The sequence below is a fragment of the Sapajus apella genome, unplaced genomic scaffold, assembly GCF_009761245.1.
Source record: "Sapajus apella isolate SASKATOON/1434 unplaced genomic scaffold, GSC_monkey_1.0 scaffold52, whole genome shotgun sequence".
In the NCBI taxonomy this organism is placed as follows: Eukaryota; Metazoa; Chordata; class Mammalia; order Primates; family Cebidae; genus Sapajus; species Sapajus apella.
Genome location: NW_022436992.1, coordinates 12,910,694 through 12,936,601, shown reverse-complemented (window position 1 = coordinate 12,936,601; position 25,908 = coordinate 12,910,694). Strand labels below are relative to the sequence as shown.

General features: G+C 39.2%; 1 protein-coding gene, 1 long non-coding RNA gene and 1 other non-coding gene across 3 annotated transcripts in view; all 3 read left to right on the top strand.

The window, feature by feature from the left end:
• EIF2AK3 (eukaryotic translation initiation factor 2 alpha kinase 3) overlaps nt 1-21,209 on the top strand; it is a 75,705-nt gene extending 54,496 nt beyond the window's left edge. The window contains exons 13-17 of the mRNA XM_032243638.1: nt 662-1,439; nt 5,350-5,517; nt 12,034-12,135; nt 16,670-16,732; nt 20,015-21,209. Coding sequence (XP_032099529.1) covers nt 662-1,439; nt 5,350-5,517; nt 12,034-12,135; nt 16,670-16,732; nt 20,015-20,215 — 1,312 coding nt within the window. The 3' untranslated portion in view covers nt 20,216-21,209. The remainder of the gene's footprint in view (nt 1-661; nt 1,440-5,349; nt 5,518-12,033; nt 12,136-16,669; nt 16,733-20,014) is intronic.
• LOC116526908 lies at nt 1,446-3,276 on the top strand. Its single transcript, XR_004258314.1, has 2 exons — nt 1,446-1,605; nt 1,913-3,276. It is a non-coding gene; the product is annotated as an uncharacterized LOC116526908 (long non-coding RNA).
• Nucleotides 7,600-7,705, top strand: LOC116527040. The gene has a single exon (XR_004258355.1). It is a non-coding gene; the product is annotated as a U6 spliceosomal RNA (small nuclear RNA).
• Nucleotides 21,210-25,908: the final 4,699 nt, after the last annotated feature.

Sequence of the window (25,908 nt, the reverse complement as noted above, 5' to 3'; positions counted from 1 at the left end):
AACAAAAAAAAAAAAAAAAAAAAAAAAAATATAAAAAAAAGCCAAAAAAAAACACTTTTTTTTTTTGGTAATTAAAAAAAAAAAAAAAAAAAAAAAGAAAGAAAGAAAAAAAGACTATTAAAGAAGAATAAGGAGGAAGCATGTATAGGTAAACTGCCACCAAACAACTGGAGTAAAACTCCTACCTACAGATACCTAAGCAACATTAGATCCATGTGAGGTACCTTATTAAAGTGGTGCTTATTATAGACTCAGCCAATAACTAAACCATGGAAGGTCCAAGTGAAATGGCTGCTTATCTCAAGGCCTTTTGAGGTGCTGCCCTAATTTGGATTAGGGCTTCAGAATCACAGCCATTGAGGAATTCTGTCCTTGCTTTACATAAAAGGCTTTGGCTGCTGTGACAGCCCCAGACAGTCCCAGGTAACTGTTTCATGTATAAAATTAAGCTTTAAAATTAAAGCTTTTTTAGAAGGAATGAATGGAATATGATGTTCTCTATCACACATTGTATGTTTTTATTTAGTTTGTATGTTGTTTTGTTGTTTGTCATTTGGTAAGTGGCTTTATTATAGTTGAAGCTCTTTAAACAGAGGGTTCAGTTCAGGTACTTTAATCAATATATATTCACTCTTACCCTTTGTATTTCTCCCACTTTTAGTACAGACTGGCCACTCAGCTCCCCTAGTCCAATGGATGCACCATCAGTTAAAATACGCAGAATGGATCCTTTCTCTACAAAAGAACATATTGAAATCATAGCTCCTTCACCACAAAGAAGCAGGTCTTTTTCAGTAGGGATTTCCTGTGGCCAGACAAGTTCATCTGAGAATGAGTTCTCACCACTGGAATTCTCAGGAATGGACCATGAAGACGTCAGTGTGTCAGTGGATGCAGCGTACAACCTCCAGGACAGTTGCCTTACAGACTGTGATGTGGAAGATGGTACTATGGATGGCAATGATGAGGGGCACTCCTTTGAACTTTGTCCTTCTGAAGCTTCTTATGTAAGGTCAAGGGAGAGAACCTCCTCTTCGATAGTATTTGAAGACTCTGGCTGTGATAATGCTTCAAGTAAAGAAGAGCCCAAAACAAATCGATTGCATATTGGCAACCATTGTGCTAATAAACTCACTGCTTTCAAGCCCACCAGTAGCAGATCGTCTTCTGAAGCTACGTTGTCTATTTCTCCTCCAAGACCAACCACTTTAAGTTTAGATCTCACTAAAAACACCACAGAAAAACTCCAGCCCAGTTCACCAAAGGTGTATCTTTACATTCAGATGCAGCTGTGCAGAAAAGAAAACCTCAAAGACTGGATGAATAGACGATGTACCCTAGAGGAGAGAGAGAGGGGCATGTGTCTGCACATCTTCCTGCAGATTGCAGAGGCGGTGGAGTTTCTTCACAGTAAAGGACTGATGCATAGGGACCTGAAGGTCTGTATTTGTGGAGCATCACCCTTTGATTTCAATCTGATGTTTTGTGATTCAGAGCAGTACTTACAGTACTCTGAAGGGCCCTTAAGAGTCGGGGAGAGTAAAAGCATCTAAGAGCAGAGGTCCGAGAAAGTAGCCTTGAAGAGTCGTACTGCAAGAATAAGAAGTCTTGGGCCGGGCGCGGTGGCTCAAGCCTGTAATCCCAGCACTTTGGGAGGCCGAGGCGGGTGGATCACGAGGTCAACAGATCGAGACCATCCTGGTCAACATGGTGAAACCCTGTCTCTACTAAAAATACAAAAAATTAGCTGGGCATGGTGGTGCGTGCCTGTAATCCCAGCTACTCAGGAGGCTGAGGCAGGAAGAATTGCCTGAACCCAGGAGGCGGAGGTTGCGGTGAGCCGAGATCGCGCCATTGCACTCTAGCCTGGGTAACAAGAGCGAAACCCTGTCTCAAAAAAAAAAAAAAAAAGAATAAGAAGTCTTATGTCTGAAAACTTTAGGCAAACCATGCATTCATTCATTCTCTTTGGTAATGTGTTTGCTTTCATTTTGCTGTAAAAGGTATTCCCAGTAGTCCAGGTGAGGAAAAAAAAAGAAAAAATATTTAGGTACAATCCGCCATGAGGAGATATAGCCAGTGGTTTTTGTTTGTTTGTTTGTTTGTTTTCCCCCTATGGTTTTGAGTAACCCTGACACCAATACCACCAGGGCTCTGAAGCAAAATGGTGAAAGGGATCCAAATGGAAGGAGATGCTTGGGGTCCTTCATTAGCCAGCTTGAACTGGGGCAAATCTTCACACTGTTGCTTCTATTTCTGAACTGTTTAGACTTTGGGGGAAGGGGTGAGAAGCTGAATGGGGAAAGGTAGCAAACAGTTCATCAGATGATTATTTATAGTTCTAAAACCTTGGATTCTAGTGAATATTGTGGTAATACGCAAAATTACTTAAGATTCTTACTAAAACATGACATTTCCTTAGTAGTGTTTCTAAAAATAAGTACATGGAAATTGTATTTAAGTAATCTCTGCTACATTCCATATACTCTTAGCAGTCACCAGTCGATGTGTAGTGAATGTATAAATACTTTTCTGATGAAAGTAGCTTAAAGTCTTGATCGATGTGGATCCATTTTAAATCTTTTCAGTTTTATGTAACCACAGACTTGTTTCAGGCACAAAAGTAACTATTTGGACACAAGTTTTCTTCTAAAATCAGTGATAGGTTTTCAAATTCTTGACTATATTTTAAGTGCTTTAGGATAACAAGAATAGGAATTAGAAATAATTCTTATTTTTTCAATATAGTTGTTACTTAGTTATATATAATCCTTATGCTTCAGTGATTTTGACGTAGGCCCAAACTGATTGCCAAGAATTGTTCTCCACTAAATGAAAAGTTCAGAGATAAATTATTTCATTGGATTAGAGAAGACAGTGTACAGTAAACCACATATCCCTAATTTGAGAGAAACTAGCATTTAGGTTTGAATATAGTAAATGCTTATCACTAGGTGGAAAGCAACTAGCTGAAATACACATTCTTCTTGTACTTAACACTTGCTATACACACAAATGCCAACTTGAAAGACAATGAATTATGTTTTCACTGATAATTAATATTCTTCTGCCGATTTTATAATGTACATGAGATACTGGTAAATATCCATTTAATGCTACAATGTTGTCTAAAGATTTTTCTACCTTTATCTATGCACCAGAAAAATTTAATAAAAAAGTTAACATCCCTGTTAGTTTTTCTAGAAATCAGAAAGGTTTTATTCCTTTCTAAATAAGAGACAATTCCTTTTAAAGATTTCTAGTGTGTCCCCAACCGAAAAAAAACAGCCAAGATTTTTATTCCTTGTTGAAAAAGCTGTACATTTTGTTATATTCTGACCTGAATCTTTGAGCTCAGTGTTAAACCTTCTAGGCCTGCTTCCCTTGTTATGTTTTGGTCACATTTTTGTCATCAGGACTTGGGCTCCTTCCTCTTCAGACTGACTTCTAGTCTTCTGTTTTCTTCCCTCTGAGCTTTTCTCAGTTCCTCTGATATACAGTGTTTTGACAGAAACCTGGTCCTTCATTATTCTCATCACACCTGGATTATTTATTCTCTGGTTTTCATGGGGTATGAACCATATCTGCTTTTTTCACCTGTTATAGTACAATGCCTAAATGTTCTAGATTAGATAGTCATACCATTTATTTTGAATTTTATTTTGTTTGCACTCAAAAGCATTTATACTGTCTTAACCAGAAAAGGAAATCTGTTGGCCCATATGACTAAACTGTTGAGGATTCAGGTAAAGCTTTCGCTGAGATGAAGTGATTTAGCCAGAACCTGGTTTCTCTCCTCCTCATTTCTTGTTTCTATTTAAGTCTTTGGGAGGTGGTGGGTTAGAGGGTAGAGAGAAAAGTATTGTTTTCTCCCACTATTTATCAGAAGTTTTATTCTACTTAAACTAAGGACACCTACTCATCCCTCAACAAGCCCAGTCTCTAGCAAGGCAGTGGGATTCTGTGGATTGGCATAAGCAACTGTAGAGTATGGATGCCTTTCACTCTATTCATGGGGTTTTGCTGCACAGTCAGTAAGAAGGAAGTTCCCAAAATAAAGTCAAGATACTTCTGGTGGAAGCACAGAGATAGATACTAGAGAGCCAAAAAGCTTGTCTATTATAGGGTTCAGTAAATAACAACTGCCATCAGAAGATAGGAGTGGGGAAGAAAGATGACATTTAATGCAGGATAGTCTATTATTGCCTCTGGTACAAAGTTATTTATTGGAGAGCTCTAGATTATTACCATAGATCTTATATACAATAACTTCATGCTTCCAAGTCAAAATCGTATAATGGTATTTTAGAGTTTGGGAATGAAATGTTATTTTCTGGCAGTATTTGAAACACAATGAAATTCAATTTCATGAGCTAAATGGCTTTCTTTTTCCTCATTTCAAGGGCTATGAATGATGGTCATATTACCTGCAGGGCAGAGTAGACTCTGAGGGAAAGATGATGTATTTCTAGGCACTTTGGGGTCTGAGGAACCCATGAGACATCTGGTTAGATGTATTCAATAAACAGTTTCATATGAGTTTAGAACTCAGGGCAGAGATCTGGGAGTAGATAATAGTCTTAGGAGCATATTGATTTTACAAGAGGCAGCATAGAGTAGTAGGTAAGAGCTCTTATCCCTTCTGATAATCTGTTTCCTCTTCCCAGACACAAACCAAAAGATCAGTCTGTTTCATTCATTCACCAAATAGTAATTAGCTACCATAGAGCAAGAACTACTGAATGCTGAAACCTGGGCACATGGCAGTGGATAACAAGCCAGACTGCTCAAGTTTGATTCCCTGCTCTACACTTGCTAGCTGGGTAACCTTAGGCAATTTGTTTAACTTCTGGGCCTCACTTTCTATGTCTGTAAAATGGAGTTAGTACTCATCTATCTAATGGGATTGAGGTACATGAGTTAGTAGTAATAAACTGCTTTGAACAGAGCCCAGCATGTTGCAAGTTCTGTTTATGAACTTGTTATTATTAGTTATCATTATAATTATTAAGGCTTTAAGTCCTAAGTGTAGAGATGCTTGCCTGGGGAGAATATATAGAATAATAAGATTAAGGATTAAATACCCTGATCCTTAGGGAATGTGCATCTCAAAGGGTTTAAGTAGATGTTCAATAAATACCAATTCTCTTTGCTACCCTTCCCTTTTCTTTGCCACCAGTACTTGTCTGGCACAGAAAAATTGTCACTATTTTCATATTAGCCCATTTTAAAGAGAAATATGCTTGAAAATACCTAGTTTATTGTATTTTTTTCTTTGTAGTCATGTAAATAATTCTCTTTCTCCTCCATGCACATCCACTGTACTTTTGTCTGTTGTATTCTTTCCAGCCATCCAACATATTCTTTACAATGGATGATGTGGTCAAGGTTGGAGACTTTGGATTAGTGACTGCAATGGACCAGGATGAGGAAGAGCAGACAGTTCTGACCCCAATGCCAGCTTATGCCAGACACACAGGACAAGTAGGGACCAAACTGTATATGAGCCCAGAGCAGGTGAGTGTTTTAAACTTTCACTTATTAGCACGGCAGCAGATGTACCTGATGAAATCTCTTCTTATGTTTTCATAAAAAAACCCAGTAATCTAAAACTCAGTAAGTCTGAAAATTATGAAAACTAGCAGTAGTGTTCAGTAGTGGAACAGTGACACAGCTAAACTATAGTTTCTACAACCTGAATTGGGGATGGATTAAGAAAAATACTACACATAAAATGCACTCATCCCTTGAACCAGCACCGGACAGCAACCAGGAATTTGGAAAGAGACTTTGAATACCACCCTCCCAAACTTAATTCTGGTTTGCCTTGTGTATATTATGTCAGAACTGTTTTCAGAGCCAGCTAGACCCAGAGGCACTATACTGAGCTGCCCTCTGTGGTCATTCATAGGCAGCCTCCAGCATGTGCCATAGTAGGAAACAGAGGCACACAGGCTGGCCTTTGTTGCCTTGTGGGCTGCTTGGCCTTCACAGGAAAAGCACTATAATCAGGGCAGGGACTGGAAGAGTGGTGGGAGCAGGGCATCCTGAAAGCTTCAGGTGAGCATGCTCAGCCACCACCAGGCAAATGATCTTCACAAACTTCCTTATGCTTAGAGCAGCAGGTCTCAGACGTTTGCGCTCAGTACCTATTTATACTTGTGGAAATAACTGAGAACCCAAAAGGTTTTCTTAACAAAATTTTATCTATCAATATTTATTACATTAGAAGTTAAAGGAGAAATTTATAAAGCTTTATTAAATCAATTAAAATAACAGAATTAAACCTATTACATCTTATTTTATGAAAAGTATTTTCTAAACCAAAAAAAAAAAAAAAAATTACAAGCACCAATTCCCCTGCAAAAAAAAAATAAATAAATTAGAGTGACATTTGTTTACATTTTTGCCAATCTCTTTAGTAGCCAGACTTATAAAAGAGCTACATTCTCCTATCTGCTTTTGTGTTCAATTCATTGCAATATGTTATTTTGGTTGAAGTACATGGAGAAAATCTGGCCTCACACAGATATGTAGTTGGAAAAAGAACAATATTACATTTCAAGTAATTATAGATATTTTTCTTTGATAATATATCACAACTTAGTGATAGTTTCTTAAAAGTCATTTACACTGTTAAAAATCTAAAACCATTCATGAATGTTTTGTACTGTGGTATTTTTAACATGCTTTGGTCCATTTTGTACTTTGAATGGATCTTTTTACCTGTGCTTGATTTTATATTGTGCATTAGTCATTTGGAAACTATTGGTTCCCTAAGTTTGGCAACTATTCCAAAAGTTGTCACAGTTCATATAATATAAAAAGTCACTTTGATTAATATGACCACAAATCTCACCAGAAAAGGCTTTACATTTTAGGAGGCTATCAAATTCCCACTGGTAGATTCAAATCTTCCAAAATTTTAATTTTCAATTAAAAGCTCAACTTTTATCACTGACAACAAATACTGTTAGTTTTCCTTGAGCCATTCTCACATTGTTCATCTTTTTTTGTTCTTTAAAAAAAATTTATTAATTTATTTTTTTGAGATGGGGTCCTGCTGTGTTACCCCGGCTGGTTTAAACTCCTGGCCACAAGCAGTCCTCGAACTCAGCCTCCCACAGTGCTGGGATGACAGGCGTGAGCCACCATGCCCCGTCTCATTGTTCATCTTTAAGAAACTATCTGTCGGCCAGGTGCGGTGAATGTTTTTATGAATATTTTCCCATTTTGTCAGATCATTAAAAAGGTGTGTATGTAAAGGTTGAGATTTAATAGATTAATAATTTTTACCGCTAAGGACATTTTAAGTGAAATGTTTTTTGGTTTTGCCCGTGAGCATGTGGCAGTGAAGAATGTAATTGCCACATAAGAGTCAAACCACCATGGCACCATAAGTAATTTGACATAAGGGTCAACCACCATAATAAATAGCTTATGTTACCTATGTAACAGCTAATGTTACCTATGTAACAAACCTGCACATCCTGCACATGTACCCCAGAATTTAAAAAAATATTAAAATAATTATTAAAAAATAATAACAGGTCAATAATGAAGTAAAAATACTCATACGAAGTATTAAGAAAATGATGAGTGCTCGCCTCGGCAGCACATATACTGAAATTGGAACGATACAGAGAAGATTAGCACGGCCCTGTGCAAGGATGACACGCAAATTCATGCAACGTTCCATATAAAAAAAGAAAAGAAAAGAAATAACAGAAAATGATGAAAGAAGCTGGGCACCATAGTGTGAGCCTACAGTCTCAGCTACTCAGGATCGTGAGTTGAGAGGATCACTTGAGCCCAGAGGTTCCAGGCCAGCCTGGGCAAAATAGTGAAACCCAATCTTTAGAAGAAAATGTAAAAAACTGTTTTTAAAAATGCAAGAAATGAAAAATAGTGACATCTATAGGAAGTTTTCAGAGTTCCATTTGGAGATAAATTTATTTTACAGGACTTCATTACATAAGCACATTGCTGTATAAGTGATTAGAATTCTGCTCAGTAGAAGGCAGGGAGGAGCCAAGAAGATGGAAAACAAACATAAAAATTGATACTGGTGAAACAGTAAAATAGCATCATCATGGTTGTTTCTAATAGTTTAAAATAAAGATAATCCTCTCTAGCATAGATACCTACCTAAGGGGGAGAAATCACAAATAAATTTAGAAATTAGAAAGGATACAGAAGAGATTTTTGTTTATTAGAGAATTTCATATATAGTCAATTGGTTGCAACCAAAAGTATCCAAACTGGCTTACATAGAAAAATTAATAAATCTACTGGCCCTGGTAATTGAATCATCCTGCTCAAATGATATGGCCAAGGCCTGGTGAAAGGAAAAATTAGAACTGTATGAAATATCAAAATACTATAAATACATATTTCTATCTATAGGGAAAAAAGACTAGAAGAGCCATAAAATATCAACAGGCATTGCTTTTGAGTAGGGGGACTTTGAATGAATTTTAATCTATTTTGGACTTTCCTATATGTTCGAATTTTTCTACACAGTCATGTATCAGAATTGATATTAAAAAACGTTTTTGCTGGCCAGGCGCGGTGGCTCAAGCCTGTAATCCCAGCACTTTGGGAGGCCGAGATGGGTGGATCACGAGGTCAAGAGATCGAGACCATCCTGGTCAACATGGTGAAACCCTGTCTCTACTAAAAATACAAAAAATTAGCTGGGCATGGTGGCGTGTGCCTGTAATCCCAGCTACTCAGGAGGCTGAGGCAGGAGAATTGCCTGAACCCAGGAGGCGGAGGTTGCGGTGAGCCGAGATCGTGCCATTGCACTCCAGCCTGGGCAACATGAGTGAAACTCCGTCTCAAAAAAAACGTTTTTGCTTCGGCCTGGTGGCTCATGCCTGTAAGCCCAGTACTTTGGGACAGGTGGATTGCTTGAGCTTCAGAGTTTGATACCAGCCTGGGCAACATGGTGAAACTCTGTCTCTACAAAAACGCAAAAATTAGCTGGGCGTGATGGTGCATGCCTGTGGTCCCAGCTACTTGAGAGACTGAAGTAGAAAGGATCATTTGAGCCTGGGAGGTGGAGGTTGCAGTGAGCCAAGATCATGCCACCATGCTCCAGCGTGGGTGACAGAGCGAGAACCCTTTAAAAAAAAAAAGTATTTTTGTCCGGGCGAGGTGGCTCATGCCTGTAATACCAGCAGTCTGGGAGGCCAAAGCAGCTGGATCACCTGAGGTCAGAAGTTAGACACCAGCCTGGCCAGTATGGTGAAACCCTGTCTCTACTGAAAATATAAAAATTAGCTGGGCATGGTGGCTGGCACCTGTAATCCCAGCTACTCGGAGGCTGAGTCAGGAGAATTGCTTGAATCTGGGAGGCGGAAGTTGCAGTGAGCCAAGATTGTGCCATTGCACTCCAGCCTGGGTGACAAGAGTGAAATTCCACCTCAAAAAAAAAAAAAAAAAGTTTTTAATCGTGTTTTTAAAAACTTATTTAAGAAGCTGGAAACAATACTTTTACATTTTAAATACTGCGAAAACAAATGAAAGGGATTCTGTCTGGATGCTTATTAATGAAGGCTCACAACTTGGGAAGCCCCTCCCACCTAGCTCTATTTAAAATGGATGCCTCTCCCTTTACTCCCTGCCAGGGTCCATGCTGTTAACACTGGTTTCTTTTTACAGCATTTTTAACTCTGAGATTATTTTTTCCTTCCCCTGTAAACTATCAAAATGGGACTTAGCTTGTCTCTCTTTCTACTCTAACATCTGAAACAATGCCTAGAATATGGCATAGTTTCGTAAATATTTGGTGGATGAGTGAAAGTGAATGCCAGTGAAAAGATAAACACCAGGTAGTACTGGCCACCACATACACACTTCTGTGCTGACTGTAGTGTGGCTTGTGGCTGCTGTGTGTGGGTTGCCATTTGAGAAAGGAAGAGGTTGATGACAACTGATGCTATATTTGTTATTGTTGAAAATACTAGAAAGTTAGGATAGCTGTAGAAATATGGCAATGTATAATAGTTAAAATTTGGTAGTTGAAAATGGACAGTCTTAATTCTCTTCTTAATCCTCTTTAAGAGTAGAAACTGTCACTTTATAAAGTGCTCCTTAAAAAGTTGCTCAAAATAGTTTAGCTGTATGAATTGTACAATCTTACACAAGCCTTAGAAGCTATAGTATGACATTGTTTTAAAATTATTACCAGAACTTTCTTAATTTTCTCATCCTTGGAATAAATGGGCAGGACCCATGGCTACTTTGTTCTTGGTTGTAATTACAAAGAAACACAGGTTAAGTTCTAGATTTGCACAGCAATTAAACAATCAGTTCAAACTCAGAAAGGATATAAACCTTCTAATTCCTTATTTTTTAGATACTTTGTAAATATAACTTTTCATGTGTTCATGAGGCTATATTTATTTTTAAAATATATTTAATAATATTAGAAATAATAAATAAATTTAGTAATGCATCAGTCTGTCCTCTATGTAGGGAATATGCAAAGTATAGGAACATATAACAAAAAAGTAAAAATCACTTATCAAAAAATTTCTCTAAAATATTAACAGCAGTTATTTCCTTCTGCGTGTGTGTCTATATTTATACCTTACTTTAGAAAATAAAATTGGAATTCTATTTTGTAACATTTTAGATACAATATTAAAATATAAGCATTTCCCATATTATTAAATATTCTTAGACAATATTTGCAGCTGCATGGTATTCGACATTCATTTGGGACATTTTAATTACTTGTAAATTTTACTATCAGGAATATCACTTGGGTAACTATCCCCATACCCAAATCTCTGCACACATTTTCATCTGCCCGAGGGTGGGTAAAATTAGATGGGATCATTAAGCAGGAGTAAACATTTATTACCAAGTTGCTTCTCATAAAATTGGGTTTATTTATATTCTCCAAATAGTGTGTGGGGGTGTCCTTTTCAGTTCTCCTATAAGTGTTGTTTTTGCACATTTTTTTTAACACTTCCCAAACCCCAGGGATGAGAGGTGAGGTGGGGTTCAGATTGCTACAGTCACTGGGAAGGGAAGAGGATGATGCAGCTGATGTGGTAACTGAAACTTTCCATCTTCTCTTCTGTAAGCATAGAGGTGGGCAGGCTGTGCAGAAGGCCAGGGAGACAGATGCCGAGTACAGTTTAGAGGGGAGGTTGTGAAGGGATCATAAATGCTGACAACTGCCCTGTGACCACCTCTACTCCCCAGTTAAGAAGTACTGGTATGGAGCATTTCCAAAGTGCCCTTCTTTGGCTGTTTCCCAAATGTCAAATTATATCCCTAAAGAAATTTTCACAAATAAAGGAATATTTCTGAGTCACCAAAAGGTCAATTTTAATTTAAATAATGCTTTCTTTACTCAGGTAGTTCTGTTGTAATTTATTTGTTCATTTTAACAAATAAGTATTTATTGAGGGCCTTCTCTGTACTTAGCCCAGTGCTGGATGATAGCAACACAAAAGAAGCATTTCTTTCCCTCCAGGACTTGATAATCTAGTTGTGAAGAATAAGAAATATGCACATGAAAAATACAACCAAGAATGCAAAGTATCCATAATTAAGAGCCGTAATGAAGGCTAACTACTGTTGATTAGTGGTTGGGAGTAATGAAGATTTTCTCATAAAAATGGGTGAGGACTAAGATGATTAGAAATGAGAGATTTGCTTTAGATAGCCTTCCCTTTGAAAAACCTCACCTCAGGGGTAGTTGAGCAGATTTTGTTGGCTCCCACAAACTTTTTAGCATGGCAAGTCTCCAGGTTTCTGAGGGGCCTATTTTACTGATGCATATCTCAGAGCTATACCTGGGCTTTCCTTCTGTAATGCTGAGTAGTTTAATTACTCTTGGTGTAGTCGTGAAGAAAAGAGACTTGGGAGATTAACTCTTTGCTAACATTGTTACACATATACTTGCATTTAAACCAAGAAGTGACTAAGTAAACTTTGGGATTCAATAATGCTGTAATATCAACTGTACTGTGTCTATGTTACTTTTTTAATTTTCTTTATATGGGATTTCAGATTCATGGAAACAGCTATTCTCATAAAGTGGACATCTTTTCCTTAGGCCTGATTCTATTTGAATTGCTGTACCCATTCAGCACTCAGATGGAGAGAGTCAGGGTAAGTACCCTCCCTGCTCAAAAAAAAGGTTGAAACAAAATGATCTAACATTTACAAAAGAATTTTTTAAAGACTGTTCTTAATACCAGGAGGCTGGTTAACTAAAAGTGAAAGAGGTGATGTGAGTAACACAGGGAGATGTTCTAGACTATTTGCTTCCATTTAAAGCTCAGTCTTCAAAAACTTGTTTGGTTGGATTGTTTATTCTTAATTTTTGCTTAAATTCATCATAATTTAACAATATTTTACAATCAGTAAGTTTGTAATAAGTAAAAATTCTAGGGGAACCACAAGGTAATGGGGGCTACAGTAATGTATATTATAATTATATATATAATATATAATATTTACACACTCATATATTTAAAAGCTGGCAGATTATGTACAATTAGGGGTTTTTTTTCTCTCAAAATAAACCATGACCACAGCCTTTAAAGCAGATAGTACTGAAAGTCTTTCCCCCCTCTTGTTGATTCTTGATTAAATGCACGCTAATTGTTGTGCTATCATCTTATCTGATAGTCACAGTTTTTTCAAATTCCTGTCTGGGAGGGACAGGAATTGGATGGTTTGGGTACTAGGGAACTAATTTTTTTCTTTTGGTAAATAACTTTTGAGTAGTTTAAATATTCATATGTGCCAGGTACTACATAGGCTATAAAAACTAAGCAAGGTTTCTCCCCTCAAGAAGCTTGTACCTTTTTGGTGCTTTTGTATGTGTACTCAAGTAAATACAATGCAAGGAAGATTTTGACCTTTGCCTCATCTCAATTAAGTATTAATAACTTCTCATGAAGAAGAGTGGATGTGGCCAAAAGGCAGTAAGGAAGTCAAACTTTGTGGAAATGGAGGCATTTGCTCTGGGTGTGCAAGAGTAGCCTTTCCCTCAGGAGACAGGTATGGGAGGGATGGCCAAGTGCATTAAATGGCCTGAGCAAAGGCTCTCACAAGCACGTGGAGGTGGTATGGAGAATGGTGAGAGTTCTGGAATAGCTGGAGCAAAGGGTAAGAATGGGGGAGGATGGAAGAGAGGAAGAAAAAGATAGATTGGCCAGGCACAGTGGCTCATGCTTATCCCAGCACTTCAGGAGCCCTAGGTGGGTGGATCAATTGAGGCCAGGAGTTGGGAGACCAGCCTGGCCAACATGACAAAAATGTCATCTCTATTAAAAGGCAGGTGGAGGTTAGTGAGCTGAGATGGCATCAGTATACTCCAGCCTGGGTGACAGAGTGAGACTCTGTCTGTCTCAGGGGGAAAAAAAGAACTTGTAGCACCTAAACTGCCAAGCAAATAAGTTGGTATCTTATTTTGTAGACATTTGGGTCTTTGAGTAGAAAAAGCAAATAAGTTGGTATCTTATTTTGTAGACATTTGGGTCTTTGAGTAGAAAAAGCAATGTGATCAAAGTGGAGGTGACTCTGGTAGCAGCGTGTAGATGGCTGATGCAAGGAAAGGACAAGAGACAGGAATGTTCATTAGATTTTTTTGGCAACAGTTTAGTCCTAAAGTAAGAATTGAGTGTAAGGAATTGAAAAGGAGGAGCTGATAGGATTTGGTAACTGAATGTGAGTACCTAGAAGTTGTAAGGGTCTTGCTCTGTTGCTCAGGCTGGAGTGCAGTGGTGTAATCACAGCTCACTGCAGCCTCAACCTCCTGGACTCAAGCGATCCTCCCATCTCAGTCTCCCAAGTAGCTTGGACCACAGGCACGTGCCACCATACCTGGCTAATTTTATTTTATTCTTTTTGTAGAGATGGGCTCTGCCTATGTTCCCCAGGCTGGTCTCAAACCCCTAGACTCAAGCAATCCTCCTGCCTTGGCCTCCCAATGTGCTGGGATTATAGGCGTGACTGAAAGTTGTTTTAAAGTAGCTCTCTGGAACAGGCATGGTGGCTCACACCTCTAATCCCAACATTTTGGGAGGCTCAAGCAGAAGATCACTTGAGGCCAGGAGTTCAAGACAGGCCTGGACAACATAGTAAGACCCCATCTCTACAAAAAATAAAAAAATTAGCAGGGCATGATAGGACATGCCTTGGGAGGCTAAGGCAAGAAGATGACTTGAGCCCAGGAGTTCAAGGTGGTTACAGTAAGCTATGATTGTGCCACTGCCCTCCAGCCTGGGCGACACAGCAAGACTGTCTCTGAAAATAAAGTTGGCCTCTGTCACATTCTTCCCTATCCTTCATAAGTAGCTGCCCTTACCTCTCCTAGTTGTTGTCCCCAGTACTTTCCTCCATATTTTCAAAGTCTAGACTCTTGTCATCATTTCTCATTTTATCAGTTTTAGATCTTACTTACTAATCTCCAGCCATGGTAGAAGAGGATATAGTTCTCACATAGAGTGAAATAACTCATTTCTTCTAACCGAAAGGACTGCCAAATATTCTGTACAATAAATGAAAAGAAAAAAACAATCAAAATAACTAAACTTCAGAACACCAGAAATAAAGGCCCTAAAAGCTTCCAGAAAGGAAAATAAAACAGGTCTAACCTAAGTAAAGGATTAAGAATCAGGTGGCATCAAAATTTATATAGTTATAAATGCCTCCAAGAACACTATCATGCAAGTGAAAAGACAGCGTAGGCACAGTAACATGTGGCTGTGGTCCCAGCTATGCGGGAAGCTTGAGGAAAGAGGACTCTCTGGAGCCCAGGAGTTTACTGCTACAGTAAGCTATAATTATGCCTTCTAATTGCCTGGGCAATATAATGAGACCCTATGTCTAAATAAATTAATTAAATAGAAAGTGAAAAGGCAGCTTACAGAATGGGAGAAAATATTTGTAAATCCTATATCCAAAAAGTATCTAGAATTCAGAATATGTGAAGAACTATTATAACTCAACAAAAAAACAACTGAGTTTAAAAAGGGACAAGCAATAGGCCTTTCTCTAAAGAAGATAAACAGATAGCCAATAAGCATGTGAAAAGATGCTCAACATGGTTAGGCACTAGGGAAATGCAAATCAAAACCACAGTGAGATACCACTTCAGCACAATCTAGGATATCCGTAATCAAAAGGAAAATAGCAAGTGTTGGCTAGGATGTGGAGAAATTGGAACCCTCATATTTTGCTGGTGGAATGCAAAATGGTGCAGCTGCTTTGGAAAGCAGTCTGGCAGTTCCTGAAAAAGTTAAAGATAGAATTATCATAAGATCCAGTAATTCTACTCCTGGGTATATACTTAAGGGAAATGAAAACATAGACACAAATTTGTACACAACAGTTCATATGAGCATTATTTCTAATATCCAAAAGTAGGAACCACCCAAATGCTCATCAACTGATGAATGGAAAAACAAACTGTGGTATTTTATACAATGGAAAGTAGTCAACCATTACAAGGAAGGAAATACAAATATGTGCCATAACATAGATGAATCTTGAAAACAATGCTGAGTAAAAAAAGCCAGACAGAAAAGTTCACTTTTGTGTGATTCAGTTTTTATGAAATACTCAGAATAGGCAACTCCAGAGAGACAAAGATTTCCAGTATTTTCTTTGTGCTTTAATATGGCGCTCTCTCCTCCTCCTCTTTCTCTCCCTCCATCACTCCCTCCCTCCCTTCTTTCTCTCTCTCCCTCCTCCTCTCTCTCTCCCTCCCCAAACACATAGACATATATGTAAATTTATAAATACAAACACACATATATAGTCATCTTGCTATCCACAAGGGTGGATACCAAGGACTCCCCATGTATACTAAATCTGCAAATGCTCAAGTCCCTTATATACAATGGTGTAATAATTGCATAGAATGTACATACCTTCCTGTATATTTTAAATCATCTGTAGATAACTTACAGTACCTAGCATAACGTAAATTCTATGTAAATAAGTATTATACTCTATTGTTGAGGGAATAATGACAAGGAAAAAAATCTGTATTTGTTCAGTACAGATGCAAACATCTATTTAAAAAAAAATTTTTTTTTTTTTTTGAGATGAAGTCTCACTCTGTCACCCAGGCTGGAGTGCAGTGGCACGATCTTGGCTCACTGCAAACTCCATGTCCCAGGTTCAGGCAATTCTCCTGCCTCAGCCACCTGACTAGCTGGGATTACAGGCGTGTGCCACCATGCCCGCCTAATTTTTGTATTTTTAGTAGAGACAAGGTTTCACTATGTTGGTCAGGCTGGTCTCAAACTCCTGACCCCGTGACCACCTCGGCCTCCCAAAGTGCTGGGATTACAGGCATGAGCCACTGCACCTGGCATATTTTTAAATTTTTAAAATATTTTCATTCTGTGGTTGGTTGAATCCTTGGATGTGGAATCTGTGGATGTGGAAGACCAACTGTATATACATATATATTTCTCCTGTATTTTGAGGATATTTGATGGAGTATACATCTGTGCTCAGGAAACACTTATATATAGTTATTAAATTTAAAAAATTGATAAGTTTTCTGTCTGATAAATATACAACCTCTTAGTCATTTTGTTAGAGTATCAAAACATATTTCTATGTTTAAACAGATCTGTATGTCAAAATAAACTTAATAAGTGACACTTTTTTTTCTTTTTAGACCTTATCTGATGTAAGAAATCTCAAATTTCCACCATTGTTTACTCAGAAATATCCTTGTGAGGTATGTGTAATTCTCATCTTTTATTTTGTTTAGAATCATCTTTAGAACTTAAGGGGGTCTTTAGCCATCAGCTCAGTTTCCCTGTTTTACAGATGAGGAAGCCTAAGGTCTAGAGAGGAAAGGGACCTACTCCTAAGAACACAAAATTTATTAAAACCAAAGACTGGAGCTGGGGCCTGGCTCCTTCAGCCTAATGTCCAGTGTTCCATACTGTAACACCTGTGAAGTTTATATATTGATAAATCTTGAATTTCCTTAAATAATTAAGTTAGAGTGAGTTAGTATGTGTTCATTTTCAAATTGGAAAAAAATCAAAATTTATCTTTCAGTATTATAAGTATAATGAAGGGTTGCATTAAAAAATGGACTTATAATAATAAATACCTACATATACTTAAATATGTTTTACTAAAAATTGTCATCATGTATTTTGCAAACTTACGAATCTATTCCCAGGGTGGCTCATGAGAGTATATGTTATGTTCAAAGAGATTTTTAAAAACCTTTTAAAAGAAAAGGTGTTGGTTGCTGATCTCAGCTATAATTTTTTCTAATTAAAATTTTATAGAGATAATTGTAGACTTACATGCAATTGTAAGATGACTTTTTAAAATCAGATTATATCGAGAGAGATCCAAGATGGCTGATCACTAGCAGCTCGGGATTGTAGCTCCCACTGAAAGAGCAGAAAACAAGAGGACGCCACACTTTCAGATCAATTTTTGTTGCTCACCCACCAGGAGATTCCCAGCAGAGGAGCCCCACGTGTCGCCAGCACGACTCTTGAGGCCGGTGAGGCGGTTTTGCCGCTGCCTTGGAGCGGCGGTTCTTGGTGCAGAGTCAGAAAAGCACCATCAATCTTAAAGCTGCCGTTTTGGCCAGCGCAGTGGGTTGCTCAGATTCTAGCACCGGGAATCAACAAGTTGGACGTCCATTCAGAAACCCAACTATAAAGACGGTAATTATAAAGACCATAGATGGATAAATCTATAAAGAAGGGAAGAAAACAGCCTAAAAAGGCTGAGAATACCCAAACTCAGAATGCCTACCCCTCTGCAGGGGATCACAGTTCCTCATCAGCAACAGAACAAGGCCTGATGGAGAAAGACTGTGTTCCATTGGCAGAAGCAGACTTTAAAAAGTGGATGATAAGAAACTTCTGGGAATTAAAAGAACTTGTTCTAACCCAATGCAAAGAAACTAAGAACTTTGAAAAAAGGTTTGATGAAATGTTAAAAATAACACACAATTTAGAGAGGAATATAAGTGAATTAATGGAGCTGAAAAATACAACACGAGAACTTCGCGAACTATGCACAAGTTTTAACAGCCGAATTGATCAAGCAGAAGAAAAGATATCTGAGGTCGAAGACCAACTTCATGAAATAAAAATACAAGATTAGAGAAAAAAGGATAAAAAAGAACAAGCAAAGTCTCCAAGAAATATGGGACTATGTGAAAAGACCTAATCTACGTTTGATAGGTGTACCTGAATGTGACGAAGAGAATCAATCCAAGCTGGAAAATACACTTCAGGATATTATTCAGGAAAACTTTCCCAACCTAGCAAGGCAGGACAATATTCAACTCCAGGTAATACACAGAACACCACAAAGATATTCCTCAAGACCAACCTCAAGGCACATAATCGCCAGATTCACCAGGGTTGAAATGAAAGAGAAAATACTGAGGGCAGCCAGAGAGAAAGGTCAGGTTACCCATAAAGGGAAGCCCATCAGACTCACAGCAGACCTCTCAGCAGAAACCCTACAAGACAGAAGAGAGTGGGGGCCAATATTCAACATCCTTAAAGAAAAGAACTTTCAACCCAGACTTTTACATCCAGCCAAACTAAGCTTCATAAGCGAAGGAAAAATAAAATCTTTTGTGAACAAGCAAGCACTCAGAGATTTCATCACCACCAGGCCTGCTTTACAAGAGCTTCTGAAAGAACCACTACAAATGGAAAGGAACAACCAGTATCAGCCTTTCTAAAAAATGCCAAAAAATAAAGAACATCAACATAATTAAGAAATTGCATCAATTAATGGGCAAAACAGCCAGTCAACATTAAATGACAGCATCAAACTCATATATATTGTTATTAATTCTAAATTTAAATCGACTAAATCCCCCAATCCAAAGACACAGGCAGGCAAAAAAAAGCCAAGACCCATTGGTATGCTACATCCAGATCCATCTCACATACAAGGATACACAAAGACTCAAAACAAAGGGATGGAGAAAAATTTACCAACCAAATGGAGAGCAAAAAATAAATAAATAGAAAGCAGGAGTTGCAATTTTTGCTGATAAAATAGACTTCAAAGCAACAAAGATCAACAGAAGCAAAGAAGGATATTACATAAAGATAAAAGGATCAATGTAACAAGAAGAGCTAAAGATCCTAAATATATATGCACCCAATACAGAAATACCCAGATATATAAGACTTATAAAGAGACTTGTACTCCCACACAATAATAATGGGAGACTTACAGATCAATGAGACAGAAAGTTAACATCGATATTCAGGACTTGAACTCAGATCCGGAACAAGTAGACTTAATTAACATTCATAGAACTCTCCACTTTAAATACACAAAATATACACTCTTATCAGTACTACATCACACGTATTTACAGGCTTAAATGAAATACTGGTTGGCTGCTTGTTAATTATTTTCTTCCCTCTTTTTTTTTTTTTTGTCTCTATTATTAAACATAATTACAGGCATACCCATTTTTAGACTGCATTTTAGCCCGGGAAATAAAGCAACACCCCTGTGCTCTCTCCCTCTTCCTCTTCCTCTTTTTTCCTTTCCTTTATTCTTTTTTTTTTTTTCTTTTTTTTTTCTTTTTCTTTCTTTCTCTTTTTCTTCCTCTAAAAAAAGAAAAAAACAAAATCAGATTATATCTATGTTTCAATGATGTGATTAAATAATCCTGTATAATATGTTAGAAAATCAAATTACCAAAGAATTGTCAATGATTTTTTGAAATGGGGATTGCTAAACTAGGGCCCACAGGTCAAATCCAGCCTGCCACATATTTTTATAATAAAGTTTTATTGGAACACAGCCATGCCCATTAGTTTACAAATTGTCTCTGGCTGCTTTTGTGCATCAGTGGCAGAGCTGAGTAGTTTTATCAGAAACTTGAAAACTCAAATGTGGCTCAAAAACTTAAAACATATACAGAAAAATTTGCCAGCACTGATTTTAAAAACTGTACAATGATCAAACCTGGCCCTTTAATCACAAAACAATTTTTATATTTCAGTATGTGATGGTTCAAGATATGCTCTCTCCATCCCCCATGGAACGACCTGAAGCTACAAACATCATTGAAAATGCTGTATTTGAAGATTTGGACTTTCCAGGAAAAACAGTGCTCAGACAAAGGTCTCGTTCCATGAGTTCATCGGGAACAAAACATTCAAGACAGTCCAGCAATTCACATAGCCCTTTGCCAAGCAATTAGCCTTAAGTTGTGCTAGCAACCCTAATAGGTGACACAGATAATAGCCTACTTCTTAGAATATGCCTGTCCAAAATTGCGGACTTCAAAATTTTGTTCTTTGCTCAATTTTCTTGTGGACTACTTTTTTAATGTCAAATTTAAGCTGGATTTGGGGGCATAACCTAATTTGAGCCAACTCTTGAATTTTGCTATACTTAAAGAAAGGGCTATCTTTGTTGTTTGTTAGTCTCTTGAAACTGGCTGTTGGCCAAGCTTTATAGCCCTCACCATTTGCCTACGGAGGTAGCAGCAATCCCTAAAATATATATAGTGAGAACTAAAATGGAAATATTTTTATAGTACAGAAGAGGGAAAGTCCCCCATGTGGTAACTGTATTGTTCTAGAAATATGCTTTCTAGAGATATGATGATTTTTGAAACTGATTTGCAGAAAAAGCTGACTCCATTTTTGTCCCTGGCGGGTAAATTAGGAATCTGCACTATTTTGGAGGACAAGTAGCACAAATTGTATAACGGTTGATGTCCATAGTTTTATAGTCCTATTTGTAGCATTAAATAGCTTTATTCCTTAGATGGTTCTAGGGTGGGTTTAGAGCTTTTTGTACTTTGACCTCCAATAAAGGGAAAATGAAGCTTTTTTTATGTAAATTGGTTGAAAGGTCTAGTTTTGGGAGGAAAAACGCCGTAGTAAGAAATGGATCATATATATTACAACTAACTTCAACTATGGACTTTTTAAGCCTAAAGAAATCTTAAGTGTCTTCTATGTAATCCTGTAGGTTGGTACTTCCCCCAAACTGATTATAGATAACAGTTTAATCATCTAACTTGCTAACATGTTTTTATTTTTCACTGTAAATATGTTTATGTTTTATTTATAAAAATTCTGAAATCAATCCATTTGGGTTGGTGGTGTACAGAACACACTTAAGTGTGTTAACTATTGTGACTTCTTTCAAGTCTAAATGATTTAATAAAACTTTTTTTAAATTAAGCATAGTTGACTCTCATTTTGAGGAGTTAGTCCCCAAATGGTAGATTTTCAGATTTATAAAATGGGATCATAGATCTAGGAAGACTCAAACCTATTCTCAAGAAAACTTATTCCTAACCCATTTCAGACAGGTATCTTTTCATTTCCCAAAGACATGGCAGGCTCTTTCAAAATTCACAAGATCCATAATTGAAAGACATTTGTTCTGTGCCTACCCTGTGCCAAGGACTGGGAATATAGAAAGGACCCTCTCCTAAAGGGAGAGCTCTCAGAGAAAAGGGCTGTGGTGATGCTAGTTGTAATGATAATCAAGATGTATCTGACATGTGCCACATGGAGGCATGTGGCATGCTGGGCTGACAAGGCATGAACCAGGTAGACACAACCTAGAAAGGTCAAAATGCATAGTATCTCCATCTTGCAAACTAATAATGTCTGCCACACATGGTTATGAGCAATTTGTAAGTTGGAAAAACACTTCCCAGATCTTTGTGGCTGACTGTCTATCCAGACACACGTGGCAGTGCTGCTCAAATGACTTCACTCCCCAGCTTCTGCTTGGTTCCTGGCCAGCTCATCCCCGTCAACTTTATCTCTTGGTCAGCCTGCTTTAGTTGCTGTTCCTTTTCTCCCTTCCTCTTTACCCGAGCCAGGAGTGAAGATTTGTTGACTTCTGCCAGCACAACCTACTTAGTCCCCCAAAGATCCTTTGACCCCCAGGACCCCTCTAGGAGCTAGACATGGTAGACACTACTGTCACCATTCTACTTACAGTCAAACCCAGGTCCAGAAAGGTGCTGTGATTTGCCCAAGGTCACAAAGACAGCAAGAGCAGAACTGGGATCAAAACCTAGGTATTTAGATTCCTAGTCAGTGTTTTGTCTACTCCCTTGCACCAAGCTGTCAATGTAATCAGTTTTCTTTCATTTTAACCCTGGGTCAGCCTTTGCTGACCACCAGCAGGAAAGCAGGCATAGGGTTGGGGAAGTTAAGAGGCTGAGCCAGCAACACTTAACAAGTCCTTAACAGTAGCCAGAATGGAGACCCCTGTGTTCTCACCCACAGCCCTTTCTACTGACTCCAAATCCCACTACCCCCTTTAAATTCTGTTGTTTTTCTGGCATCTTTCCATCCCCTGCCCTTGCTTCTGCTTTTAGCATGTTGTGGTTGATAATACTTACTCTCAGGCTGCAGAGGAGCCAGCAACTCTGATGAAGGTCAGCTCCCCCTTGTTCATTTCTAAGGTCTCAGAAAGTAAGGGGACACCTTGTAGTCCAGCAACATCCAGCATAAAGTCTGGTACTTGATTCCATATTTGCAGAATTGAATTTGAGGAACCTAGACATAACCCCCACTACAATAAAAATTGGGCAAAAATGAAGAAGGAAAGATGGTTTAAAAATCCTGATGCTAGCTGGACACAGTGGCTCATACCTGTAATCCCAGCACTTTGAGAAGTCAAGGCAGGTGAATTGCTTGAGCTCAGGAGTTTGATACCAGCCTGGGCAACATGGTAAGACCCCATCTCTACAAAAGATACAAAACTTAGCCAGGTATTGCGGTGCATGCCTGGAGTCCCAGCTACTCTGGAGGCTGAGGTGGGAGGATTGCTTGAACTCAACAGGCAGAGGTTGCTGTGAACTGTGATTGCACCACCGCACTCTAGGCTGGGCAACAGAGTAAGACCCTGTGTCAAAAAAAAAAAAAAAAATCCTGGCAAGGTGCGGTAACCTGTAATCGCAGCACTTTGGGAGGCCAAGGCAGATGGATCACTTGAGGCCAGGAGTTCGAGACCAACCTGGCCAACATGTGAAAACCCATCTCTACTAAAAATACAAAAATTGGCCAGGCGTGCTGGCTCACGCCTGTAATCCCAGCTACTCGGGAGGCTGAGGCAGGAGAATCACTTGAACCTGGGAGGCGGAGGTTGCAGTGAGCTGAGATGGAACCACTACACTCCAGCCTGTGCGACAGAGCAAGACTTCATCTCAAACAAACAAAACAAACAGAAAAAAGAATGATGCTAAAAACAGGTGAAAGGACCAAATTCCAGAAAGTTCGTTCGTTCTTTCTTTCTTTCTTTTTCTTTTTCTTTCTTTCTTTTTCTTTTTGTCGAGACAGAATCTCGCTTGTCACCCAGGCTGGAGTGCTGGCTCCATCTCAGTTCACTGCAACCTCCACCTCCCTGGTTCAAGTGATTCTCCTGCCTCAGCCTCCCGAGTAGCAGGGACTAAAGGCATGTGCCACCACACCTGGCTAATTTTTTGTATATATTTTTTTAAGTCTACTTAAAAAAATGGGGTTTCACCATGTTAGCCAGTATGGTCTTGATTTCCTGACCTCATGATCTGCCCACCTCACCCTCCCAAAGTGCTGGGATTACAGGCATGAGCCACTGTGCCCAGACCCTAAATCCTCAAAGTCTTCTCAAGGAAGGGGATCTTGTGCTTTAAATGATAAAAGTAACGGGCTGGGACACTTGTTAGCACCCACATTGCTCTGCCTGCTGCTTTCCTCCTTTAGTCTAGCTACCTGTCCCTTGTCTTAGGGGGCTACTGAGGGGAGAGCCACACAGGCCTGTTGGCACCATGCCAAGAGAGAGCACAGGGTGCTCCTGGTTCACCCTTCAGGGAGGCAGCAGGACTAGCCTGAGGGCTCATCCGGGGATGGAAAGCCCATGAGAAATTTTGAAAACTAGCTACATAGTCTGCTGTTTGCCTCCCAGGAGCAGAGAGAAAAGCAGATTTGTATGACATTAGGATGATGGGGTTTTCTTACTGATATCTTTCTCTGGATACATTTACAACAAAAGCTATTTTATTTCTGTGCCATTTTTCTCTGAGAGAGTGGAGGTAGAACAAACTCCCAATCTAACCACTAGCCACAGTGGAGAAGTCAGGGGCTAAGTAGGGGCTCTGGATGTTCTTTGGCCCACCGCTGCGATCATTTAAGATCCCTCATAACTAGATTGTCAAGGCACTGCTTCCCGAGACTTTCTGCCCCAGAGCCTATCCCTGCAACTACAGTAGCTGTCGCCAGGTGGCTCATTTTCACCGTTTTCCCCAAGTACAGTCATGCGTTGCTTAAAGGTCTGAGAAATGCATTGTTAGGTGATTTTATCCTGTGAACATCACAAAATGCACTTACACAAACTTAGATGGCACAGCCTACCGCACACCCGGGCTGTATGGTGCAGGCTATTGTTACAAACCTGGGCAGCATGATGCTCTACCGAATACTGCAGGCTATGGTAACACAATGGTATTTGTGTATCTAAACATAGAAAAGGGACAGTAAAAATACAGAATTATAAACTTTTTTTTTTTTTTTGAGACAGAGTCTCACTCTGTCACCCAGGTTGGAGTGCAGCGGCGCAAACTTGGCTAACTGTAACCTCTGCCTCCTAGGTTCAAGTGGTTCTCATGCCTCAGCCTCCTGAATAGCTGGGATTACAGGTGCCTGCCACCAGGCCCAGCTAATTTTTGTATTTTTAGTAGAGACAGGGTTTCATCATGTTGGCCCAGCTGGTCTCGAACTCCTGACCTCAGGTGATCCACCCACCTCAGCCTCCCAAAGTGCTAGAAATATAGGTGTAAGCCATGGCGCCCAGCCCCAGTATTATAATGGTACGGGACCACTGTTTTATGTGTGTTCCCTCATTGACTAAAACATTGTTATGTGGCATGTGACTGTAGTAGACAGTTGACGGCTGAGATAAAGAACATTCTTCAGCCTGTAAAGGTATTCTTCCCTTCCCCAAAATGTTCAACACATCATAAGAACAAGCATGTCAACATAACCTAAACTTGCCAGATATTGCAAAATTTAACCATACAAAGTCCCACAGGCCATGAACTACTTTTAAATTTCTCGTGTGGACAATGATGTCTCACGTGGACAACAAATAGCCTGGGCATGGTGGCTCGCATCTATAATCTCAGCACTTTGGGAGGCTGAAGTGGGAGGATCACTTACGCCTAGGAGTTTGAGATCAGCCTGGGCAACGTGTCGAAATCTCATCTACAGAAAAATAGAAAAATTAGCTGGGCATGGTGGGGCACACCTGGAGTTTTAGCTGCCTGGGAGGCTGAAGTGGAAGGATCACCTGAGCCTGGGTGGTTGAGCTACAGTGAGCTATGGTTGCACCACTGCACTCCAGCCTGGACTATAGAGTGAGACTCTGTCTCAAAATAAACAAACAAAAAACGAACACAGGAACTGTATGTGCCTGGCTACTTCCAACAACTCTACTTCTAACAACTCTTAGTATCCCTAATCCCTTACTCGGTGCTTCTTTGGAGCAGCTGAGTAACTTTCTTTTCTGATTCTTCTTCATATTCTGGGGGAATAAGAAAAGGTTGAGGAAGGGAGAGGGAACAGCGAGAACAGCCCATGCAAAAGCAGGGAAGGAGGGCAGGAGGAAAAAAGAGAGTTCTCAACCGGGTGCGGTGGCTCACGCCTGTAATCCCAGCACTTTGGGAGGCCGAGGCAGGTGGATCACCTGGTCAGGAGTTCGAGATCAGCCAGGCCAACATGATGAAACCTCGTCTCTACTAAAAATACAAAAATTAGACAGATGTGGTTGTGGGTGCCTATAATCCCAGCTACTCGGGAGGCTGAGGCAGAGAATTGCTTGAACCTGGGAGGGTGAGGTTGCAGGGAGCCGAGATCAGGCCACTGCACTCCAGCCTGGGCAATA